The 22,635-nt window shown below is 62.8% G+C and overlaps 3 protein-coding genes across 5 annotated transcripts in view; 2 read left to right on the forward strand and 1 right to left on the reverse strand.

The window, feature by feature from the left end:
- LOC125641263 (lateral signaling target protein 2 homolog) overlaps positions 1-5,059 on the forward strand; it is a 30,876-nt gene extending 25,817 nt beyond the window's left edge. For all 3 annotated transcript variants that reach the window (XM_075131204.1, XM_048860905.2, XM_075131205.1), the window contains 4 exons: positions 703-816; positions 1,346-1,435; positions 2,650-2,762; positions 3,077-5,059. In XM_075131204.1, the coding sequence (XP_074987305.1) occupies positions 703-816; positions 1,346-1,435; positions 2,650-2,762; positions 3,077-3,208 (449 nt within the window). In that variant the 3' untranslated portion in view covers positions 3,209-5,059. The remainder of the gene's footprint in view (positions 1-702; positions 817-1,345; positions 1,436-2,649; positions 2,763-3,076) is intronic.
- Positions 5,060-8,056: 2,997 nt separating this feature from the next.
- PRELID1 (PRELI domain containing 1) lies at positions 8,057-12,858 on the reverse strand. The gene is made up of 5 exons (XM_048860979.2): positions 12,695-12,858; positions 9,596-9,821; positions 9,331-9,444; positions 9,076-9,154; positions 8,057-8,383 (listed from the first exon to the last, which is right to left on the reverse strand). Exons 1-5 carry the CDS (start codon positions 12,784-12,786, stop codon positions 8,244-8,246), a joined length of 651 nt encoding a protein of 216 aa, XP_048716936.1. The 5' UTR covers positions 12,787-12,858; the 3' UTR covers positions 8,057-8,243.
- A 53-nt stretch (positions 12,859-12,911) lies between these two features.
- On the forward strand, positions 12,912-20,600 carry RAB24 (RAB24, member RAS oncogene family). The gene is made up of 9 exons (XM_048860980.2): positions 12,912-13,014; positions 14,270-14,556; positions 15,131-15,199; positions 15,531-15,609; positions 16,158-16,225; positions 16,720-16,819; positions 18,135-18,185; positions 18,819-18,881; positions 20,114-20,600. The coding sequence occupies exons 2-9, from the start codon at positions 14,440-14,442 to the stop codon at positions 20,176-20,178; spliced, it is 612 nt and encodes a 203-aa protein (XP_048716937.1). The 5' UTR covers positions 12,912-13,014; positions 14,270-14,439; the 3' UTR covers positions 20,179-20,600.
- Positions 20,601-22,635: the final 2,035 nt, after the last annotated feature.

Here is a 22,635-nt window from a genome sequence, read left to right on the forward strand (position 1 = left end):
CTTATCAGAGGGCACTGTCCTGCCACCCGCTGGGACCCCGCAAGGGGACAGAGGGAGCCGCAGCAGCGTGGAGCTAGCTGGGCCCATAGGACCTGGAGCGGTTCTGGAACAGGGCAGGGGGAGGCGGGGGCATGCACACATGCTCCCAGCCGCTGGGCACAAGCGGACACGGCAGGCCGAGTGCCAGCCCCGGCCTGGTGCCTGTGCCCAGGCTGCCCAGCCCAGGACAGAGCCCGAGGGTAACGCTGCCCAAAACAGCGGCTCCGCCTATCTGCACAAGAGAGCCGTGGAGGCTACATGTCCCACCCGGCACTGCCTGCCAACGCTTGGCTGAAGCCTGAGCTTTGCTGCGGGATCTGCAGTCTCTGCAGGCTGCATCCTCGGCCAGAGACCCGAGGGGGGGTCTGCGGGCCTGGAGGAGCCGAGCTCTGCGAGCACCTCGCTGACGTCCCTATAAAGTCCATTGTCGTCTGGGGACGCTGGTGTCTCCGTAGGCCACCCCATGCTGAGCGTGGGGCTAACCCCCCCCGAACTGCCTGCAGACACAGCGGTGGCCAGCCCCAGACCGAGTCATTAGTGCGGAGTCCTTTGGCGCTGTCTGAATCTCACCCTTCGGGCCAAGCCACCAGCACTCCGGCAGAGCCCCTCTCGGGGGCAGCTGCAGGCCCCCGGGCCCTGACGCTGCTGCTCTCTCTCGGGCAGGGGTGGCAGACCAGCTGCAGACCAACTTCGCCAGCGACCTGCGGAGCATCCTGAAGATGGTGTTCCACATCGTGATGTCCCAGCCCGAGGCTCCGGTGGGGACAGATACCGGCCGTGAGTGATGCTCCTGCTCCGTCAGCTGCAGTCTCTCGGGAGGGGGTGGCTTGGGGCTGGCCCAGAAGATGCTCCTCCCATCGGTCTTGTCTGTCACTCGCTGGTTAGTGGCAGTGCCAAGCAGGGAGCCCCTTGCATGATGCTGGCTCCCAAATCTGCCCTGGGGAGGGTCCAGGGCTGGGGAGGCGCGATGGCCAAGCACACGGCTCAGGCAGCACCCCAGACAAAGTACACCCCACGCTGTGGTACGGGGACTGCCCTGATGGGGCCGAGCAATTGCCCTGGAGCATGCGGCTGGCCTCTAAAGCTGTGGGACTGTCTGGGAGCCGATGTGCAGCACCAGCCCCACGCTGCGGGCTACAAGCAGCATCGCCTTGTGCTGTGGGGCCCCAGCCCTCTGCCCGCGGGGCGTGCGCCTGCTGGCACGCTGCTGGGTCGCGAAGCAGGGAGCTGAGCAGCAGAAACCAGCCCCTCCCTGCTGCGAACAGCTCCTGTGTGCATGGTGCTGACGCTTCCCCTTGCACCCCAGAGGAGGAAGAAGCGGGAGAAGCTTCCCCCTTGGCAGACTGTGCTCTGTGCTCCAGCCACAGGGAGGGGAACAGGACCGGGCACGGAGACGGTAAGGGGGGTAGGGTGTGACTGGGGTCCCTGCTGGCCCCTAATTGTTGACTAAATAAACTCTTCCTTGGTCCCTGCTGTCAGCACCCTGGCACCACACAAGGTCTGATCCCACCCCGGCCTCCTGTTCCAGACAGTTCCAGTTTCCATGAGCAGCTCTTGGGTTGCTGGATCAGGGCACAGGGGCCCACTGTGATCACCAAGTCGGCCCTCCTGTGTGAGACAGGGCAGAGGCCCCCGCAGCAATTCCTGGCTGCCTAGAGCGGCTGGGAGAACAGCTGGGCTGGGTTTACATATTCCAGTGAGGAGAGAGCCACCCCGGCCCTCGGTAGTAGCTGTGCCAGTGGCTAGTTACCTGCGGGTCCCCGAGTGCTCCCCCTCCCACTGCTCCCCCTCCCACTGCTCCCTCATCCCCCCCTCCCCGCAGACTGACCTCACTTGCACCCTGCAGAACCGGCCCAAGCCCGTTCCTGTCAGGGGACACGGCCCTTAACGCCCCCTCGACGTAGCACCCACCAGGCTCCAGCATCTGCTTGCCACCCCCCCCAGGCTCCCCTCCTGCACCTCTGCCCCCACGGCTACCCCAGCCCTTCCCCGAGTGCACCTGCTCTTCCCAGCCAGACCCCAGGTTCTGTTAAGGTCACCTCAGACCGGTCCACCCCTCCCCTGGCAAACCTCTTCTCCTTGAGCTTTTATTGCGCCCAGGTGCTGCCCCGCCCTCCTAATTGGCCAAGCCGAGAGCACCTGTTCCAGCCCGGGGCCAGCCCCTGGGATGCCCTCACTGTGAAAGGTATCGAACCCTTGGAGCAGGCCCTTCCTCTCCAGCATGCTCCCCTCCCAGCTCTGGGCAGGCCCGGCTGTGCCCGGCCGCCCCCTCACTTGAGGATTGGTGCAAAGTGAGGCTCCGGCCCCTGGGCTCGCAAAAGATCCGGATCTCTGGCTGCCTTTCCCCCGTGACTAGCGGCAGGCTGGCCCAGTCGTTAGGGGCTCAGGTCCCTGTGTGACGGTGGGCAAGTGGCTGAGTCCTGTGTAGGAGGAGCAAGCCAGCCGGGGAGGCGTTCCAGTGGTGGGGACTGTCGGTGCCTGGCTGGCCGTGTCCGCGTGAGCCGCTCTGCCCGCCCCTTGCTGCTGGCATGCGGCAGGATCTGGTTTCTTCATGCGCCTCCTCGGGGCCCGGCTCGTCTCACCAGCCGCCCTCCTCCTGTCCCTCCGCAGGCATCTCCAGGCTGCCGCCCTGGGTGCCGGACAGCACCTGCAGCCGGTGCCCGGCATGTCGGGCCCCCTTCTCCGTGGTCCGCCGGCGTCACCACTGCCGCAGCTGCGGGAAGGTAGGGAGCCGGGCTCGGGCAGGGGGCTCCTGCCAGCGGACGCCTGTGGGGCGGCGAGGAGGGGCAAACGAAGCCCCGTTGGCAGCGGGGCTGCTCCTGGGCAGCCCAGACTGGCTCCTCCCCAGCCTCTGAGTGGGCGGTGGGGCCCACGGGGGGAGGGCTGTGTGGACTGGCGGATGCAGGAACAGGCAAGTGCTCACGGCTGCTGCCCTTGGGCGCGCTGGGTGCCCCTGCCTCGGGTGGCCCTGCAGCGGGCCGGAGCTGGATTCCCGCGCGCCGCCCCTCACTCATGGCTCAGTTTCTTTCCCTGGCAGATCTTCTGCTCTCGCTGCTCCCAGCACACGGCGCCGCTCCCTCACTACGGCCTCCTGAAGCCAGTGCGTGTCTGCACTCACTGCTACACCATGCACCTCCCCGCCAGGCCCCCGACCCCCAGCCGCCCCTGAGCCGCTCTCGGCTGCGTGCGTTGGCGGCCCCAGTGGCGTGGATCATCGCACACCCTTTACCTCGGAAAGCTACCAAAGACTGCTCAGGGCTTCTGGCAGCCTGCACCACCTACGGAGAGGGCCGGGACATTGCACAGACCTGGTGGGGAGCTCCCGGAAGGGCTCTCACTACTTCTTGCAATGGGGTTTTTATCTTTAAGTCAAGGAATCCCTGTCTGAGCTGGAGGGTGGGCTGTGGAGACAGCAGATCCCCACGTGCACCCTCCCTGGATCTGAGCCAGCCAGCTGCACTCCAGCTGCCATCTCGGTAGGAAAGGGAGGGCCCACAGGGATGGTGCCTGGACTTGCGGGCACTGCACTCCAGCCACTCCTGCTCACTCTGACCACAGCAGATCCCCCTGGCAACAGAACCGGCTCCACGGTGACCCAGCCGGACTCGCCTGACGTGCTCCTCCCTGTTCCTAGTTCGAGGCGTTGGGACAGGCAGGGTCTGCTTCCTGAAGTGACTGCAGAGAACGCAGCCTGGTGCTGGCCACCTGGCCATGAGCTGGGCCCAGTGCCCCAGCCTCTTGTGCCACTCTCCCAAACGAAGCCGGGTGGGTTCAGGAGCTCAGTTCGTGTCCCAAGGAAGCTCTGAGGCCAGGGGTCTGGGCCTGCATGGCAGGGTACTAAGTGCTGGCTCTGGTGACAGTGGCAAGCCTCCCCTGCAGCACCAAGGCACGGTGGGGGGCCTAGGAACAGGGGGAGGACTCCTCCTCTCTTCTCTCCATCCCTGCCTGCCCCATGCTGTGGGCAAGGTGCATTGTCCTACTCACTGAACAGCTCAGATCAGCCACTGGGACTGGTGCCAGAAGCCAGCCCACCCTTGCACACTCTGTTGAAAGCAGGGCTGGGAAAACCTCAGTGTTGTATCTCGAGGGCTGCCCAGCCTTGCCGGGGGCAAGAGGGGCTCTGGGTGCTGCAGGGTCTGGCATGAGCAGTGACTAAACCCGGAGCCCCTAGACTCTACCCAGCCGAGGCAGCAGCTAACAGGCACAGAGCAGATTGGAATGCAGGCAGCTGCCCCTGTGGAGTGCAGAGGAAGCGGCTGCCGCGGGAGACTCCGCATCCCAGTGAGCATAGGGGCCCGGCTGGCCCAATGGGGTGGTCCTGCCCACTGGCATCGGTCAGTGTGGGCTGCACCTTGACTCTGGGGGCGGGGGGCTGCAGGAGGTTCCTGAGCTGTTCCTTGTCCCCTGCCACTGTGTGTGTGGGGGGAGAGTTTCTCTTCCTCTTTCCAACCAGGGTCTCAAAGCGCTCACACTTTCCTCTCCCAAGCCCCGTGGTGGGATAGGTACCTCTGTCCTTGCATGGTTCTGCTCCCGAGCGGGCTGGAGGGGAGGATCGTGGCTCTGAGCTCCTGGCTGGGTTAGGGAAGCTGCAGCTGTTCTAGGCCCAGGCTGTAGCCTGCACCTGGGTAGGGTTGGTGGAAAGCTCTGCCAGGAAGAACAAGCCCTACCCTGGATGAAGGCTAGTGCCCTGTGGAAGAGTGGCCACAGCCACGGCTGGGCACCCGCATGTGGCTGGCACGGTGCAGCAGGCCCTTTCTCAGGCAAGCTCCCATTCAGTCCCACACCTGCCAGCGTAGAGCCTAGTAAATGAAACGCCAACCAACAGCTCTCTTTGGCCCTGTCTGCAGCTTTGCGGAGTCCCCCGCTCCTGGTGCTCGCTGATGGGCTGGCCTGTGACCCTGACCACGAGGGGCAACCAAGCTTTCACTAAAAAAGTGCATCCAAGCACCCAGCTAGGCTGGAACGTAGGATAACGATTCTGTGTGTAACGCGCATACTTAAGAAGCAATGGCAAAAGTTATGTTTTGTTTCAGTGGCTCTTGTCCCTTTAAAGATGGGCAGGTGGCGGAAGCAGGTTACCTGCATCCATGAATGGCACAGGTTGTGCACAAGCAAAATGAAGTTTGGTTTTCAAGTAATGCAGTAAACCAGGAACATTAGCTGCTGCTGGAGTAAGCCCTGAACCGTGGGAGAACGGGGGACATTATTACAACTTGTTTTCAGGATCCAAGTTTGCAGCCCAGAGAAAGGGGGGTGGTGGCTGAATGCAGCTCCCCTCCGTTCCCCGGGGGGCAGGCAGCACAGCCCTGCAGAGGGGGCCGTGGCTGGCTCTGGGAGGAAGCCATGCACAGGCAAGCCCAGAAAACATCCCTTATGCCGCATGCTTGTAGGGCTGGGACTTGGCCCTGCAGGATGACTTTACAAATGGGGGCCAGGTGTGGGTCTGGCCCAGGAATGCAGGACCCTTGAGCTGTACGGTCCCTGCTCAGCGCGGGTGATGGCAGCCTGGCTCCAAACGCAGGTGGTCACCAGTTGTCTGGATTTTGAATAGGAAGACTAGTTACCCCAGACTGGGGGAGGCACAGCGTCCGTAACCCTTGCCAGCCGTGGGCCTAGGCTGGGTGGGCTTTCCCCCCCACCCCTAATGTCTGCAAACACTGAGCAGGGCTTTGCCCCCCACCCCTAATGTCTGCAAACACCGAGCAGGGCTTGCTCCACTCAGCCTGGGCGGGGGAGGGACGAGGGGCTCTGTCCTGCCCATGCTGTGGCCTGTCTCCTGGTGCCCGCAGGCACGTCCTTCTGCCTATGCTGCCCTGCTGCTGTACGGCAGCGAGTGCCTGGGGGGTGGGGTGGGGGCCAGGCCAGGGGACAATGGGGATGGGCAGGGAGAGCTGCCACCTGGCCAGGTTTTGGCTTCTATGCCCAGGTGCCATTTAGGGTGGCCAGGGGCCCAGTTTCTGGCCATCAACCTGCACCAACCCCTGCTCAGCCTGGGCATCTCCTACCTGCAGCTGCCAGGTGGGCTCCTTGAGGGATCCAGCGAGAGAGGGAGCGTGGGGGGCAGGACCTTGGTGGGAAAGGGTGGGGCCTCAGGGGTCCAGTTATTGGCAAGGCCACAGCGGGCCCGGCCTGTGGGGTTTGTGCAGCAGGTGCCGGCTGGGCTGGGCTGGGTTGGCCCGGCCCGGCCCAGGCTTGGCTCTGGGTTCTCCCACGCATCGGCCAGGCGTCGGTTAGGAGGGGCAAGTGGCTGTCCCATGCCGCCCGCTGGAGCTAGGGGTGCCAGGGGCCCTGCTCTGCCTGGTTGGGGGCTAGCCCTGAGCTCGCATCGCCTGCACAGAGCAGCAGGATCCAGTGAGCGGAGGGCTCCCGTTACACCCCCCTCAGCCGCCTGCGCTGGCCCCGCTGCAGAGCAGGGTGAGCCCTCGGGGAGCCGGGCTTCTCCCTGCCCAGCGCGTGGGGGCAGAGCCCGCTGAGCAGCAAAGATGAGCTGTGAAGCCCAGGAGGGCTCTGGTCCAGAAGGCTCTTGCACCTGGCCCGTCCGCTCCCAGCAGCCCAGCCTGGTGCCTGGATGACAGAGGGTGTGGAGGTTGGACAGGCTGAGGTGTGAGCAGCTGCTCTCTGCTCCCAGCAGCCAGGGAATCAGGGCCAAGGCCGTGGACTCTTCCAGGCTCTCTCACAAGCAGCGACCAAAGTCAATGCCCCAGAACCCCAGGGCTGGGCTGGGCCCTCCCCTTGCTGCAGCTGCGTTGGTAACACCACTCAGCAATGGCTGCTGGTGCATCCTCTGCCCCGCACCCTGAGCCAGGGCAGAGAGGCCCCTGTCCTGCTCCCCCAGGGAGGCTTCTTTACTCCTCACCCCAGAATCCCACAGCGGCTTCCATGCATCTGCAGCTGTAGGGGGCTGTGAATGGGCCCTCTCGTGGCTTGGCCAGCTGGGCCCGGGCATCTCCGGCAGCTCCAGCTCGGGCTGCCTTTTCCCGCCCCGAGGCCGAGACGCATGTGGAAGGACTGGCATGAGGTGGCAGCGATGGGGAAGGACTGGCCAGTTTCAGCACCGGCAGGGAACGCAGCTGCTCCAGCAAATCTTGGTTATGCCAGATGGTGCCCTGAGCGAGGGCTCCCCACACAGGCCTCTCTGGGCAGGTCCTGCAGGAGCACACCACACCGACTCCCAAGGGCTCTCGTCCCAGGATTGTTTCTTCTGCAGAGCCTGCCGCAGCAGAGTATGCCCCCCTCGCTACAGCTGCAGAGCCTCCTGCAGGAAAGGCCCCTGCCCTCCCACCCCCTTGGGCCACAGCTCCTGCAGGGAGGGCTCTGCAAGGGGTGTGCAGAGTCTGGCAGTCATCTTTCCAGACAAACCCCCAGGCTGAGGCCTCCCTGGGGCACAGCCTGGCAGCACCTGGCCAGCTTCGAGGGGGCCTAAACTCACTGGCTGGCATGGGGAGGGAGCTGTCTGGCCTGGTTTCCAATAGCTAAAGTGGCTGGAGCTGCCGGGATGGGGCCTGTGGGAGAGGGGACAGTCACCCTCTGTGAGTGGGAGCAGCCTGCTGCTGTGGGGGCATGCAGAGTTGTGCCAGGGCGCCTTGCTCTGCTGCTGGGGCAATAAATACTGCACTCAGGGGAGGAGGAGACAACCCAGCTCTCCCTCGGAACAGAGAGAAGCCTTCATTGTAAGTAGGGAAGCAAGCGTGCTGCTTGCCTTCCAGTGGGGAATGGGGCTCCCCCTGCTTTGCAGACAGCTCTGGTAGGGGCCTGCCCATCACAGGTGCTGCAAGGGAGCATCTGCCATGGGAGTTTCTGCAACTCTAGAGAGCCTGCACCTCAGCAAAGCAGCAGCCCCAGGAAGCTGCTGTGGGTCCCAGCTGGCCAGAGCTCCAGTCAGGACCACAGGGTTGTCCCTCAGTGCTCTGCTGGTCTGGCAGGGTCAGTGGGGATAGGGGCCAGACACCCCCATTCCAAGGCCACTACTGGAACCTGTGCAGAGCACTGCCAGCCTGTCATTGTCCAGCCCCGCCCCTGGTGGAAGTAGATTCTTTAATGATAGTTACACCTTAGTAAGGATCTCGCTGCAGCTGATTGTCAGACTTGTACAGTTTCAATTAAAAAATATAAACTCTAGAGAGGCTCCTGTCCGCTGTGAGGTGCGGGACGGAGCTATCCAGTGCTATTCTGCACTCGTGCCAGCAGCAAAGGGGGCTGGCTTCTCACACATACTGCTGCTTCTTCTTGGTGGCAGCCTTGCTGGCCAGGTCCTTGGCTTTCTCTGTGGCTGCTAAGGCTGTCTCCTTGGCCTTCTCAGTGGCCTCCTTCGCCGTCTCCACCAACGTCTTGGAGGGAGCTTCTCCTACAAGGAGCAAGTGTAACCCAGCTGCGTAGCCCAGCAGGGCTCCTCCCCTGCACTCCCCATAGCCCAGGATCTCAGAGGGCTGCAGCCCTGATAGAAAGGTTCCTCTTGCTCTTTGGTAACAGGCTGATACAAGCAGTCACAGCCTCTTTGGGGCTAGAGCCAGTGTCCTGGCACAACAGGGTGTGCGCCAGTTCCTTTATTGGCTTCAATAGCATCTGCTTAGAGCATGCCCTGTGTAGCCTCAGGGTTTGCAGCAGGGAGGAGACCTGGCGGCACAGGCCAGGTGCCTCATTAGGCTGCGGATGGCAGGCTGCCTCCCGGTGGGTTAGTGGGTGCAGCGCACGCCCACTTGACACTGCTGGAACCTCTCACCCACCTCCTGAGCACAGGGAGCCCTTTTAACCACCCTCCCCACACCTTGCTGCAGGCCAGCCGCTAACCCCACTAGAACAGAGGTCCCCAAACTGTGGGATGTGCCCCCCGAGGGGGGGTGCAGAGAAATGTTCAGGGATGTGTGGCTGGGGACTGGGCCAGCTCCCACAGGGGGAGGTGAGGGCAGCTGCAATCCAGAGGTGGCTGCAGGGCTGTGACATCATTAACAACACTTGGCTGGAAAATCACGTTGCCATCCCCAGACCCACCTGCTGCCAGTGCAGGCCCCGCCTGTCCCCAGAGGCCAAGGCACTCACCTTGCATTTTAGCTAACACGTATTCAAAACCCCTGGTGCTCTTGGTCACGTTGCTCTTGAACCTGGCCAGGCCAAACTCCTGCAACAAGAGAGACCGGAGTTGCAAGCCTCCCTCCTTCCCTGTACCATGGGGGTCCCTGTGGGCTGCAAACTAAGCACCCAATAGAATCAGCCTCTATCGGCCACAGGGCTGGTGCTTGCAGCATCAGGGTGTATCAGGCTTCTGGGGATGCACTGAACATGGCAGCCACTCACCTGGATGGCTCGGGAGACGCCAAACAGACTGGAGGAGACCCATGCTTCCCGTTTGACTTCAGTCCAGCTGCTGTTCTCTGGGTTCACACAGTAAACACAGCGCTCCTCCACCACCTGCAGGAGATGACAGCAGCATCAGCTCAGTGCTCCCACTGCCCATGCACCCTGGACTGAGGGGACCAGATGGCTCTGGGGTGAAGGAGCTGGTTACCTCAGGCAGCAGCGTTTGTGGTCCGGTTCACTGCTTGCTGCCCTTGCCACTCACCATAAGACGTGCATGATTAATGTTCCAGGTGTACGTGGTCATGGTTCGGTTCTGCGGGTCCACAATGGAATCTTCCAGGATGTACACAGAGTGGGCGACGTTAGCAGGAAAGAAGCGCTCTGCCCACCGCGGCATCCTGTTGGTCTTGGTCAGGAGCCGCCTGGAGAGCAGCTTCTGGTCCGCTGTCACCTCCCGGTGCACAATGTCTTCTGTCAGGACATGTTTGCTGGGTGAGAAAGGCAAGGGGAGGAGGATGGATGTCAGGCTTAAGTCTGTGCCTCCTGTCCCCCAGCGGTCTGTGCTGGGACCCAGTCAGATCCTGGTTGCTGAGCATGGCTAGTGCTGGGTCACTATCTGAATGGGAGACACCCAAGCAAAACACGGTGCAGCAGGGAGCGTGTAGACGAGTCAGTAGGAGGCGCTCTCCCCTAGGAGTCAGTACTGGCCCCAAAGCAGGACTAGATGTAGCAGTGTGGGTGATTCAAAAGCACTCTTTCCTCCTACGCAGTACTGACCCCATGCCCCAGAACGGGGCCAGGTGTGCTGTGCTGCTAGGGGTGCTCTTTGGAGAGGCCCTGGGCATTTAATCATTCGAGATATCACTGGGTTTTCATTTCACAGAAATTCCAGGGGAGCGAAGCTGTGTCAGCATCCCCAATTCCACCTCCCTGCTGACGCAGCTCGTGTGTGTGTGTGTGGGGGTTACCGGCTGGCCCCATCCTGGAGGGGAGTAGCGGACTGGGTGGGTCTCTCAGCAACGGCTGGCCCAGGACAGGGATGGGGCCCGGCTCACTCTGTGCTCAGCTCCAGCCCAAGCTGTGTGTGGGGAGACCACAGAGAGGGGACAGTGGTGACAATGCATGATTAGAAGGCTTGGCCTGGGCCGCCTCGCAGCAGCCCCCCCAGGGGAGACACAGTTGTGCTGGCAGGTGAGGAACGGTGAAAAGACGGGGTGCATGCAAACCAACGCCTGTGGTTGCATGCTAGTCCAGAACAATGACACCCCAGGATGCTACGGCCCAGTGTGGAGAATCTAAGCATGAACTCAGAGCTCCTGCATCTCCTGCCAAAACACACCCCAGGTGCTGGGCCACAGACACTTTGTAAAATGACAATAATACGTTGGCCATGTCATTTCAGTTCATTTCCTGGCCCCAGGAGCTTTGTAACCTTGGTGTGTGGCTGTTCAACAGCTGCTGCATATCACCCCAGAAGTGGCTGCATGTCAGCAGTGGGCTCAGCAACAGCTGGGTTTAAAGGCTAATGCACGTTAGGATCTTTGGGATGCAAGATGATGTCCTCCCGCATCGAGGGCAGGAGGACCCACCAGGGAACCCGCAGGAGGATAATCAAACGTTCCCGAGCCAGAGAGGTGGCCAGGGAAGCTCATGTGAGCAATGGAAGGAGTTTCTGATAGGAGACATCCTGGTTTCAGAGGGAGTGGCTGCCTGGAACGTGGTGCAATGCAAGAGACCTGTGGTTCTGGCAGACCACACCTTGGAAACAGGCAGCGGATCCCACAGGTGCAGCAGAGACTGTCACCGAACTGGCTTTTGCTGGGTAGAAACGCTGGGCGCATCGAGCCAGCTCTAGGGCGGACGGTCCCGGGAACGAGTGTGCGGGGGCACCGTGCGCCCTTGAGCCATAAGCAGGACAAGGGGCTGGGGACGAATGTCTCAGCAGACCCAGCACCCCTCCTCAGCGAAGGGCTGGCACACGACAAGATCTCCCTTCCCTGCCAGGAGCCTGCCAACAAAACGCTGGAGTCTAGGGCCCACCACTGCCCCTTGCAGTGACTCCGTGGGGTCGGGCACAGCAAGCAGTGCAGGGCACCGGTGGGGCACGCTCGCTGCCCAGGGCCAGCGGCAGGAAGAGGCCACAGGGCCACCCCCCATGCTGGCCCCTCCAGCCCGCCAGAGGAGGGGCTCAGGCACAGAGAAAACGTGGCCAGCAAACAGCGCCGGACACCGACCTGGAGCTGTTTGGGGAGCGGGCTCCCTGTACCCACGCCCCTACCCCTGTGGGGGGGCCAGTGAGGGGAAAAGGGGGTGTCAGTGGGTTCCAGAGGTGGGTGTGGGGCCAGGGTGGTGTGGGGGGCGCTGGAGGGGCGCGCGTGGTGCCTGGGGGGCCCCCACCAGAGGGGGGATGGGAGAGAGATGTGGGGTCCCGGTGAGGTGTACGTGGGGGGTCCTGGCGCAGAGGTGGGGGAATGGGAGAGAGAGATAGGGTCTGTTGCTGGGGGGTCACGGGCGGGGTCCCGATGCCGGGGGGGGGTCGGAGTGCCGGGGGGGGTGGAGTGGTCCTGGTGCCATGGGGGGGGTCGGGGTGGTGCGGGGGGGTGCTGGGGGGAGTGGGGGGTCACGGGGCGGGGGGGGTGGCAGGGTGCCCGTGGGGGGGTCGGGGTCCCGCGGGGGGGCGGGGGCAGTAGGGGGGTCACGGGGCGGGGGGGTGCCGCGGGGGGGGGTCCGGGGTGGTGCGGGGGGGGTGGCGGGGTGCCCGTGGGGGGGGTCGGGGTCCCGCGGGGGGTCACGGGTGCCGGGGGGGGTCGGGGTGGTGCGGGGGGGTGGCGGGGTGCCCGTGGGGGGGGTCGGGGTCCCGCGGGGGATCACGGGGGTGCCGCGGGGGGGGGTCCCGGTGCCGGGGGGGGGTCGGGGTGGGGCGGGGGCAGTGGGGGGGTCACGGGGCGGGGGGGGTGCCGCGGGGGGGGGTCCCGGTGCCGGGGGGGGGTCGGGGTGGTGCGGGGGGGTGGCGGGGTGCCCGTGGGGGGGGGTCGGGGTCCCGCGGGGGGTCACGGGTGCCGGGGGGGGGTCGGGGGTGGTGCGGGGGGGGTGGCGGGGTGCCCGTGGGGGGGGGTCGGGGTCCCGCGGGGGATCACGGGGGTGCCGCGGGGGGGGGTCCCGGTGCCGGGGGGGGGTCGGGGTGGTGCGGGGGCAGTGGGGGGGTCACGGGGCGGGGGGGGTGCCGCGGGGGGGGGTCCCGGTGCCGGGGGGGGGTCGGGGTGGCGCGGGGGGGGTGGCGGGGTGCCCGTGGGGGGGGGTCGGGGTCCCGCGGGGGGTCACGGGGCGGGGGGGTCCCGGTCCCGCGGGGGGGGGCGCTCACCTGTAGGGGTTCGGGTAGCGCTGCCAGAAGGCGGCGAACACTTGGTCCCAGGGCCCGCGGAGGACGCCCAGGCTCGCGCAGTGCTTCCCCATGGGCTCGCCGCCCCGCCCGGCGCCCCGCGGGGGAGGGGACGCGGCAGCCGCTTCCGGGACAGGCCGCGCGCTCGCCCGCTTCCGCCTCCCGCCCCGCGCGCACTTCCGGCCCCCGGAGCCCCGCCCCCGCCCCCCGGCCCCGCCCCCCAGTGCAGCCGGGAGCGGCCCGCAGCGCCGGGCGCCGAGACGGGCCGCGGGTTCCGGGGCCGCGGGCACCATGCGGCCGAGGTGAGCCGGGAGCGGGGCCTTCCGCCCGGGACTCCGCCCGCAGCCCCCCCCGGACCCTTCCCCCGGGCCCCCCCGGCTCCGCCCGCAGCCCCCCCGGGGCCCCCCCGGCTCCGCCCGCAGCCCCCCCCCCCGGACCCTTCCCCCGGGCCCCCCCGGCTCCGCCCGCAGCCCCCCCGGACCCCCCCCGGCTCCGCCCGCAGCCCCCCCGGACCCTTCCCCCGGGCCCCCCCCCCGGCTCCGCCCGCAGCCCCCCCGGGCCCCCCCCGGGCCCTTCCCCCGGGCCCCCCCCCCGGCTCCGCCCGCAGCCCCCCCGGACCCTTCCCCCGGGCCCCCCCCCGGCTCCGCCCGCAGCCCCCCCCGGGCCCCCCCCGGGCCCTTCCCCCGGGCCCCCCCCCCGGCTCCGCCCGCAGCCCCCCCGGGCCCCCCCCGGCTCTGCCCGCAGCCCCCCGGGGCCCCCCCGCTCCTTCCCCGGGCCCCCCCCGGCTCTGCCCGCAGCCCCCCCGGGACCCCCCCCGGCTCCGCCCGCAGCCCCCCCCCGGACCCTTCCCCCGGCCCCCCCCCCCCCGGCTCCCCCCCAACTCTGCCTGCAGCCCCCTGGCTCCCACCCGCTTGGGAGCCCCCAGGCCCTATCAGGCCCCCCCGCCCCCGGCTCCACCCTCAGCCCCTCGTCCACCCCAGGCTCCCTCCCACCCTGTGACCCCCCCCGGCTCCACCCTCAGCCCGCCGTCCACCCCAGGCTCCCTCCCACCCCGTGACCCCCCCCACCGGTCCCCCAGACTCCTGTCTCCGGTTCTCTCCCCCCCTGCACCCGAGCTCCTCGTCAGGCTCCTCCCCTCCCCCCAGCTTCCTCTGCTCCCATGCCGCCCCCATGACCCCCCAGCTCCTGCCCTGCTCCCCCCCGCACGGTTTGGTTGTTGCTCCCCAGCCCCTTGGCTGCCCGCCCGCCGTGCGGCCCAGGACTCCCTCGTGCGGTTTCTGAGCCCCGGGATTCTTGGTTGCCGCCTTCCCCTGAGCTGTACGGCAGCCTCGGGGCCCCGCGCGGAGCCCGTGATGTCGGTGCTGCGGGTGGCCAGGGCCCTGCGTTGCACAGCTCCTTGCTCTTCGGCGAGTGCCCCGTGGCCGCCCAGCCCGTGGCTTCCGTGGGCCTGCGGCTGTCGCCATGCAGGAGGCTGTAGATGGCTTGGCAAAGGCAGCGGTTTCCTGCCCACGGTCTGTAGCTTCAGCTCATCCCTTCCTTGGTGTCTCCTTGCTGCAGGTGAAATTCTCCACTTGACTCTTTCTTTCCTTGGCTGCGTACGGCGCCCCGGCGCTGGCCGGCTCTCTCGCTAAGGCAGGTAGAGTGAGCTCGCGAAGGGGGCCTGGGATCCAGCGGCAGGCACCAGAGGGAAGCTCTTGGCTCGGGCCCAGGCTGGCAGTGGCTGGAGAATGAGTGGGCAGCGTGTGGATGTCAAAGTAGTAATGCTGGGGAAGGAGTACGTGGGCAAGACCAGCCTGGTGGAGAGATATGTCCACAACCGCTTCCTCGTTGGACCCTATCAAAACGTAAGCATGCCCTCTGCCCAAGCTGCCTCGGGGATCCCCCTGGGAGGAGGCAGGCTGCCCGCCCCACTCATGGGGACTCGAATGGCTAAAGGGGACCTTGATAATTATCACAAGGCAGCTGAGTTGCATGCGATTCCTCACAGCTGGGATGCCAGCAACTGGGAGCAGAACATTGGCCAGGTCTCTGGAGGCAGGTCTGGCTCCCTGGCTGCATCTGGCCCCTCACCCCACAGCCTGGCTCTTCTTGCCTACAGGTAGAAAGCTTTGCAAAGACTCGTTTGAAATTCCAGCTGAAGGTTTTGTTTATAGCCCAAACACATCCAAGCCCCTTGGATCAGTGCTTGAGAATCAGTGGCCACGACTAGAAACAAAGGGGAACTGTCCAAAGAGTCACACGACACCTAGTGCAAATGAGCTTGGGCGAGGGAGTTGGATGGTAGGGAGACTGACTGGGACTCGTAAAACCCACTGTCCCTCTACGGGGTGCTTGGGATGGGCAAGCTGAGAGGCGAAGCCTGAGGGACCAGGAAATGCTGAGCGAACTGCTGCGTCCATCCCTTCTGTTTCCGTTTAGACGATCGGGGCTGCGTTTGTGGCCAAAGTGATGTCCGTTGGGGGCCGGACAGTAACCTTGGGGATCTGGGTAAGTCTGATCTGAAACGGCTTCACGACCTTGCCAGAAGCCCACAGCTCTAGGTGCTTAGAAACCTGTGGGCCTTTCCCCACTTTCGGATTGGAAACTGCTGTGGGAAAGGGTGCCCTGGCAGCCGGGGGCTCTGCATGGAGTGCCATTGAGCAGCTGGCTTCTCCCGTGGCCATCTCTAAGTCCTAGCTCGGGTAACTGTCCCTGTTCTCTTGTTGCTGGTGCCTCAGCTTGGCTGGGCACTCCCTGGCTGGGCGGGAGGCACAGAGCCAGGCTGGGGCTCTCACCCATGGGGCATGGAAAGCGATGACTTGTCTATTGTTCTTCCTAGGACACAGCTGGGTCGGAGCGGTACGAGGCCATGAGTCGGATATACTACCGAGGGGCCAGAGCTGCCATTGTGTGTTACGGTAAGGGCTTTGCCCAGGGCGCCTGGCTGTCCCTGCAGCCATGCTATTCCCAGCACCTGGCAAGGTGCTCCTCACCCCAGAGCGTGCGTTGGCACTAGTCTGTAGTGGGGAGAGGGGCTGGCCCGCCAGGCCCTGAGGGAGCTCCCTCTGTAGGAAATGAGGCAATCCACTCCCAGCCCGTCTGAGCAGCGAAGGCAGAGGCCCCTGGCAGTATGCTGCTAGCTCCTGTCTATTTCTTTAATTCCTGGAAGGGGGGAATTTTCAATGTTGCACTAAACACAAGGAGGGGCTCAGATACCAGGGTGGAGGGTGGCACCTTCCCACACCCCCAGCATTGAGGCAGCTTTCTGGCTACCTGAGAGGGTCTCTAGGGCTGCCGAAGCTGTGTTCAACTCTGAGTGGAATGACTCCTCCCCGAGGCCTCTGTTCTTGCTGGTTGGGGGTCTTGCTGCACTCCCTGCAGGCACAGGGCAGGCCGTGACTTGGGGCGCGGCTAGCTGTGGAGAATGCACTGGGCAGGGCAGGGGCTGACTTCTCTCATCTCCTAGATCTCACAGATAGCAGCAGCTTTCAGCGAGCTAAGTTCTGGGTGACCGAGCTGCAGAACTTTGAGGAGGTGAGTTGCTCTCTGCTCCCAGCCTGGAGCTCTGGGCGGGGGGGTTAGTTCACGCTTTCCTTCTGGAGACGCTGCGTGGGTGAACAGTTGGAGGGATTTTCCTTCCTTTGAGGAGCTGGTTCCAGAAGTGGCCAGGGCAGTGACAGCCCCACCGCACTCAGCCCAGCATAAGGCTTGGGGCTTCCCCACCTGTCCTTCTGCTGGCGGGGGTGTCTGCCCCAGGCTAGGGTTGGAGACTCACTGCACACAGGTGCTGTGCTCCAGGCAGAGAGTGTGCGGGCGCACCGGGGCAGTCTGCACACGCCTGTATGGGGGTCAGTATGTGACCGAGCAGGGGCAAGGCCTTGTGGTGGGTGCGGCAAGGTGATTGTGGCTTGTGTGGGAAGCGTGCTTGGGGAGAGTGCATGCATGGGGGGTTTCCTAGTGGTGCCTGTAAGCTGTTCTCTCTGAGCAGTCTCTGCATGGATGACTGCCCTGTTCTCTCCTTGCTCCAGAACTGCCGGATCTATCTGTGTGGCACCAAGAGCGACCTGTTGGAAGAGGACAGGAAGAAGCGGGGCATTGACTTCCATGATGTGCAGGATTACGCAGACGGTACGTCTCTGCCTGTCCTGGGAGCACACGGCTCTGCCCTGCTGCTCCCTGTCACCCTCGCGCTCCAGGGGAGGCAAGCACCACCCCACTGTGCTCTGCTCTTAGCTTCAGTTTATGCCAGTCAGGTGCTGGCTGCCTAGCACGTTAGTCCCAGCTCAGCGGGCAGAGTCTTTGGCTCTGGCCAGTATCAACAGGGGAGCCAGTGTTCACCTGCAGAGCTGGAGCCGAGGGGAGATGAAAGGATGAGAAGCTGGATATGAGTCAGCAGTGTGCCCTTGTTGCCAAAAAGGCCAATGGCATAGTGGACTTCATTAGTAGGAGCATGGCCAGCAGATCAAGGGATGTGATTATTCTCCTCTATTCAGCACTGGTGAGGCCTCATCTGGAGTACTGGGTCCAGTTTTGGGCCCCACACGACAGAAGGGATGTGGACAAATTGGAAAGCATCCAGCAGAGGGCAACGAAAATGATCAGGGGGCCGGAGCACATGACTTACGAGGAAAGGCTGAGGGAACTGGGCTTGTTTAGTCTGCAGAAGAGAAGAGTGAGGGGGGATTTGATAGCAGCCTTCAACTACCTGAAGGGGGGTTCCAGAGAGGATGGAGCTAGGCTGTGTTCAGTGGTGGCAGATGACAGAACAAGAAGCAATGGTCTCAAGTTGCCGTGGGGGAGGTCTAGGTTGGATATTAGGAAACACTTTCACTAGGAGGGTGGTGAAGCACTGGAAGGGGTTACCTAGGGAGGTGGTGGAATCTCCTTCCTTTGAGGTTTTTAAGGCCCGGCTTGACTGATTTAGTTGGGGTTGGTCCTGCTTTGAGCAGGGGGTTGGACTAGATGACCTCCTGAGGTCCCTTCCAACCCTGATATTCTATGAAAGGGAAGGTCTTGGCTTGATTTGCCGTTAGTTTTCCCTTAGGGGGAATTAAGCAGGAGCTGGGAATGTCACAGTGGGAGCTGCTCAGTGCTGAGCCTGTGCCCTGCCCACGCTGTGCCAAGTTCAGAGCATGTCCCCACCCACAGAAGAGTCTTGGGCTGGTCAGTATGCCGGCTGGTGGGAGATAGTGCTGACAAGTTGCACCAAGCCAGCTAGGGTGTGGTGAGGAGCTGGGCAGAAGCGGCACTTCCTGTCCTTGCGGAGGGGCTGGAGCCAGCTTGTTCTTCCTGCTGGCTGCCTTTGTGACTCTGGCAGCAGCCCTCGCTTCAGGGTGGTTACCAGGAGGAATCCTGGGGGCGGCGGGGAGCCTCCCCCCCACTGCCACTAGCCCTGATGCACACAACACAGGCACCCTCTGGCACTAACCTGTTTGTGTTGCAGAGATTAAGGCTGAGCTCTTCGAAACCTCCAGTAAGACAGGCCAGAGCGTCGGTGAGTTGCCCCTGGCGGGTGCCTGGACAACAGCAGCAGCCACAGCAGGCTGCGGGGGTGGCTGTACAGGTTAGGGGATCGCTGTCTTGGCCATCTTCCTACCTAAAGATGTCCTGTGCACCCACCCCAAGGTGTGCTCGGGAGCTGGCTGCTGACGGGGTTTGTGGGAGAGCAATGCCAGGGAGGGAGGGGAGGGGAGCAGAGCGCCTGCTGACCAGGAGTGGGAAGAAGTTCAGCATAATTACTTGTCTGTCCTATCAGGACTAATGCAGGGAGCAGGCTGTGGAGACCACAAGTCCCATAATGCCATGCACTGGCTAGGCTCCATGCTGGGACCCTGGGCTGCACATAAGCATTACAGGAGAAGGCAGGTGTGGGTCACACCTGGCCCTGGCCCCTTTGGCTCCCTCCGTGGTGAAGCAGATTCTGCCCCACTCCTCTAGTGCTGGAGGGTGAGTGCAGTGGCTCAAGTGAAGTTCCCTGCAGCAGGCTGTCTGCCCTGCCCCAGCCTCCTGCCCAGGGCTTCTCATCAACGCCCCACACTGGGGAACAGTCTCCTCCTGGGAGCCCAGCCCCACTGCAGTTTGTGCTAGGAGTGCGGAGGAAGCCCTCATTCTCCCCTTCCTGTCCCAGATGAGCTGTTTCAGAAGGTGGCTGAGGATTATGTCCAGCTCATGGCCTTCCAGGTGATGACAGGTGAGTGGCAGGACAGGACCCACTGCCTTGCGACCCACACGCCAGCTGAGTCAGTGGGAGTGAAACCTTTCCGCTCATTCTCCAGCTGGGGTGGGTTTGTCATGCTGCCTGAGGGGAGCCCACGGGTGGCACTTCCCGTTCGTTAATGCTCCCAGTTCAGCCCAGGCCTACGTTCAGGGCGTTTGCTCCCTCGCAAGGGTCGTGGTGGTTCAGAGGTGGGGTGTTTTCTGAGCTGCCGGCGTGCAAGGAGCGGCGGCCCGGCTGCGGCTTCCCCCAGAGTCCCTGCAGGATCTGTTCTCAGTGCTGCAGCAGGTCCCTGCTGATCCAGACCCATTTTCTTCATTTGCTGCTTCTGCTGAGGCTCCGAGGTGAGATGCAGGGACGCAGCCTTCATTGCACCATCAGCACAGCTCGCAGCAGTGGTGCTGGGCTTCAGGAAGATGGGTCAGGGGTACTGGCTCCCCCTTCGCCTCCATCTGTTAGCAGGGACTGATGTCCCCACACGCTGCTGGAGAGTCACCAGTGCACACGAGAGCAAGACTCCTGTGTGTACTGGGGTGCAGGGAACGATGGATTGCCCCAGGGCCTGCGCCAGGGAGAACAGGTTGGTGTCTGACGGTGAAGGGGGCATGTGCCATGGAGGACGGCGCTGGCAGGATGAGCTCCTAGTTAGCTGGAATTTTAAAGGGCTGCTGTCAACTTGAAAATCCCATTTCCATCTCTTCCAGGGTGACTAGAGCAGAAAGGCTGGAGAGAAACACTTCTCTTTAGTTTTTGTTGGGTCAGTTGCATTTCCTATCCCGTGCTCTACGGGCAGGTCTCGCTCCTGCCCTGCCCTGCCCAGTGGGTGCGCTCGGCCATGCGTTCCTCAGCCCTGGGAGGGGGGCTGGTGTGGAAGAGGAAGCAGGCAGGCATGTTCCTGGGCATTGGCCACCGGGGCCTAACCCAAAAGATCAGCAGGAAACCCTGCAGGATTGTTCTTTAGTTTGAGGGCTCCCTGATTCAAGGGGCTGTGATTAGAGAAATGGATTCTAAGACCGGTTCCACTTGTATGTCTGCCCTAAGCTCTGTCTGGCGCAACCTGGCGCCCACCGTCATGTCCTTAGTTTAGTAAAAGGGCTGGCAAACAGGCTGGAATGGTGGCTACTGATTCTGTGGGCTGAAAGCGAGCATCCAGGTGAGCGGGGCACAGAAGAGGCAGCAGCCCCCTTTCACTCGTCTTCTCTTTTCAGAGGGTGAAGGCGTAGACCTGAGCCAGAAGAACAGCACCTACTTCTACAGCTGCTGCCACCACTGAACGCACCTCCTGCTGCCAAAATAAAGCCAGCCTGCTGGGGTAGCAGGTCCTGCTCTTCGGACTGTTTGTTTTCTGCCTGCTGTACGTAAGCTGTAGGGAATGCCTGGCACCCTGGAGTACGGGATCCCCGCGCCTGGCTCTCCCCTCCATGGGACTTGACAAGCAAAGCTGCTGTGGTCCTAGAGGAGAGACAGACTCTGTTCCACTTTTGGCAGGACTCTGCTGCCTTGTGATGGACACCAGGTGCCTGCACATTAGTGAAGAGTGTTTGGAATAGCTGCTTTCCCCAGCCGGCTCCTTGCAGCTCAGGTCATGTGTAGCTGTGGCCAATGTGTTCCATGGGATATGTTGCCTGATTCTTTGGAGGTTACTTCAATGGCTTCTATTAAGTTATACAAGTGTAAATAAAGTGCATTGTGGTCCATGAGGCCCGTTGGGTGTTCTTGGGGAAGCCAGGGCTGACAGAGCTGGTGCTTTGGGACCTGTGACTGTGGAGATGTACCTGCCACAGGAGGGAGGAATGTGTCCCTTCAGCAGCAGCTGGCCAGGAACCTGCACCCCCTACTGTAGCATGAGGACATGGCTCCCAGGCCCAAGGTTTTCACCCTCCTCCAGCTCACTGCAGCTGTCCCTGAGGAGGGACCAACCCTCCCCAGCTCCCTCTGTGATTTGTGTTACTGTTGTGCTTCTCTAGCTTCCTCTGTTCCCTGGCGCCTCTGGACTTGCACCACAGCCAGGCTGAGTTCAGTCAGTAGAGATGCTTAGTCAAAGGCTCTGAAGAGCTTGAAATCTGTCCCTCCCCTGGAAGTGGTGGTGCCTGAACTGACCCGGAGGGCAGCTGGGCTGATTCACAGCTCTCTGCCCCCTTCACCACTTCCTGGCCCTGGCTGGCTTACAGAAGCCCAGGACTGGCCCAGTGCTCTCTTGCCACAATACGCAGCTCCAGCCACTCAGGACTGATCTTAGCCTTATGACAACAGGTGGTGGGACCCTGGGTCTGATGTGGTGGTGGTGAAATGCAGGATACCAGCTTAGACATTTCCCTCCCAGTGTAGGTGAGCCAGTCTGGTGCCTCTGGGAACTGGCTCTCAAGTTTCTCACTGGGTAAGTGCACTGGAGAATAAAATCAGCCTCAGCTTTAAGCAAAAGTAGAGAGGATCAGGTCACCTCATTTATCCCAAGCTCTGCCTGTTCCTTCCCGTACCGTAGATAAGACTTTCTTGACTGGTTTCCATGCCAGGCTGCAGCAAACCCTCAGGACAGGCCCTTAGTGCTGCCTTCCGCTAGAGAGCATTCTGAAGCTTGTGAGCCAATTCAAAACCTTTGAGGCTCTCTGGCCAAAGGGACTTCTGCCCGTGGCTTGGCTCCGGGGAGCAAGCGTGGAGATTAGTGGTCCATGCTTACTTCAGCGCACACACCAGGATCTCAATTCCTTTCCACATACCCAGCACTGTTCTTGATCAGCCAATCTTCCCGAAAAAGGCCCATATACACTCCCACGATGCTGCTTTGTAAACACGGCAGACCTGCCACCCCACCCCCCAAATGGGTAATGGTGGTGTCAGTACAACCTGAGCTGTCTTCTCAGGCACCTGAACGTTTCTTCCCGAGATGGAGGCGGGGCCCAAGACACCCCGTGAGCACCAGGAAGCGCTGCTGTAGCCGAGTCTTTTGTGCACTGGCAGCCTCTTGCTGGTGGTCTTGGCCCCAAAGACCTGGATGTTGTTGTGCTGTTTCTCCCCAGGCTGTTGTGCATCCTTCTGGGGAGGCAGAAGAGATCTCAGCACCTAATTCTGCAGATATCACCGGGGATAAAAGATGGCTGCTCGCTCCCACGCCAACACTTCAGGGGGCAGCGGCGGCTGGAGTTGGAGCCTTGGGCTTCTCTTGGAATGGAGACTTAGCATCCAGCCGCAGCGCTCTCACCTTCTTCTTGCCCGTACCGTTGTACTTTGCCTCCGCTGCAACGGACTGGACGGGCTCTCGGAGACAAAGGGCAGCTGTTGCAAGACGACCCTAGACCCCTGCGCGGTTTTCTGCAGGCCGGATCCCCGTAGCGACGACTGGCTGTGAGTATCGCAGCTTAGAGGCTAGCCCCGCCCAGGGGGGTGCCTGAACGGCTGCCAGGCCATCGCGAGGTAACTTCCACTCCCCCCCGTCAGTCCTCCAGAGGAGGCAACAGGATGCACGGCACAGACATCTCGCCCCAGTCTGTTACTCGTAAGGGCTCAATCCCCCAAGCCCAGCACTTCCTGGGTGTCAGATCCAGCTGGGAATCCCAGAGATTGTCAGAGCCTCCAAAGAATTAGATTAAAAAAAATGAAAACTCCAATGGTGGCATTAACATGACTCAAACTCACTCAATTCTGCTTTTCGGTTCAGCTCATTTGCCATGTCAACTGGGAGGCAGAGACACTGCCGTTGGGCACTACAGAAATTACGCTTTTGGAATGAGCC

Source organism: Caretta caretta, chromosome 8, assembly GCF_965140235.1.
Source record: "Caretta caretta isolate rCarCar2 chromosome 8, rCarCar1.hap1, whole genome shotgun sequence".
Lineage (NCBI taxonomy): Eukaryota > Metazoa > Chordata > Testudines > Cheloniidae > Caretta > Caretta caretta.

Coding starts and splice junctions, on each gene's coding strand:
- PRELID1 (XM_048860979.2), bottom strand. CDS start 12,786: ATGGGGAAGCACTGCGCGAGCCTGGGCGTCCTCCGCGGGCCCTGGGAC. Junction 9,822..12,694: donor CGCTACCCGAACCCCTACAG/GTGAGCGCCCCC, acceptor TTTCTCACCCAG/CAAACATGTCCTGACAGAAG. Junction 8,384..9,075: donor CGTGTTAGCTAAAATGCAAG/GTGAGTGCCTTG, acceptor TGCTCCTTGTAG/GAGAAGCTCCCTCCAAGACG.
- RAB24 (XM_048860980.2), top strand. CDS start 14,440: ATGAGTGGGCAGCGTGTGGATGTCAAAGTAGTAATGCTGGGGAAGGAG. Junction 14,557..15,130: donor TCGTTGGACCCTATCAAAAC/GTAAGCATGCCC, acceptor GTTTCCGTTTAG/ACGATCGGGGCTGCGTTTGT. Junction 15,200..15,530: donor CAGTAACCTTGGGGATCTGG/GTAAGTCTGATC, acceptor TGTTCTTCCTAG/GACACAGCTGGGTCGGAGCG.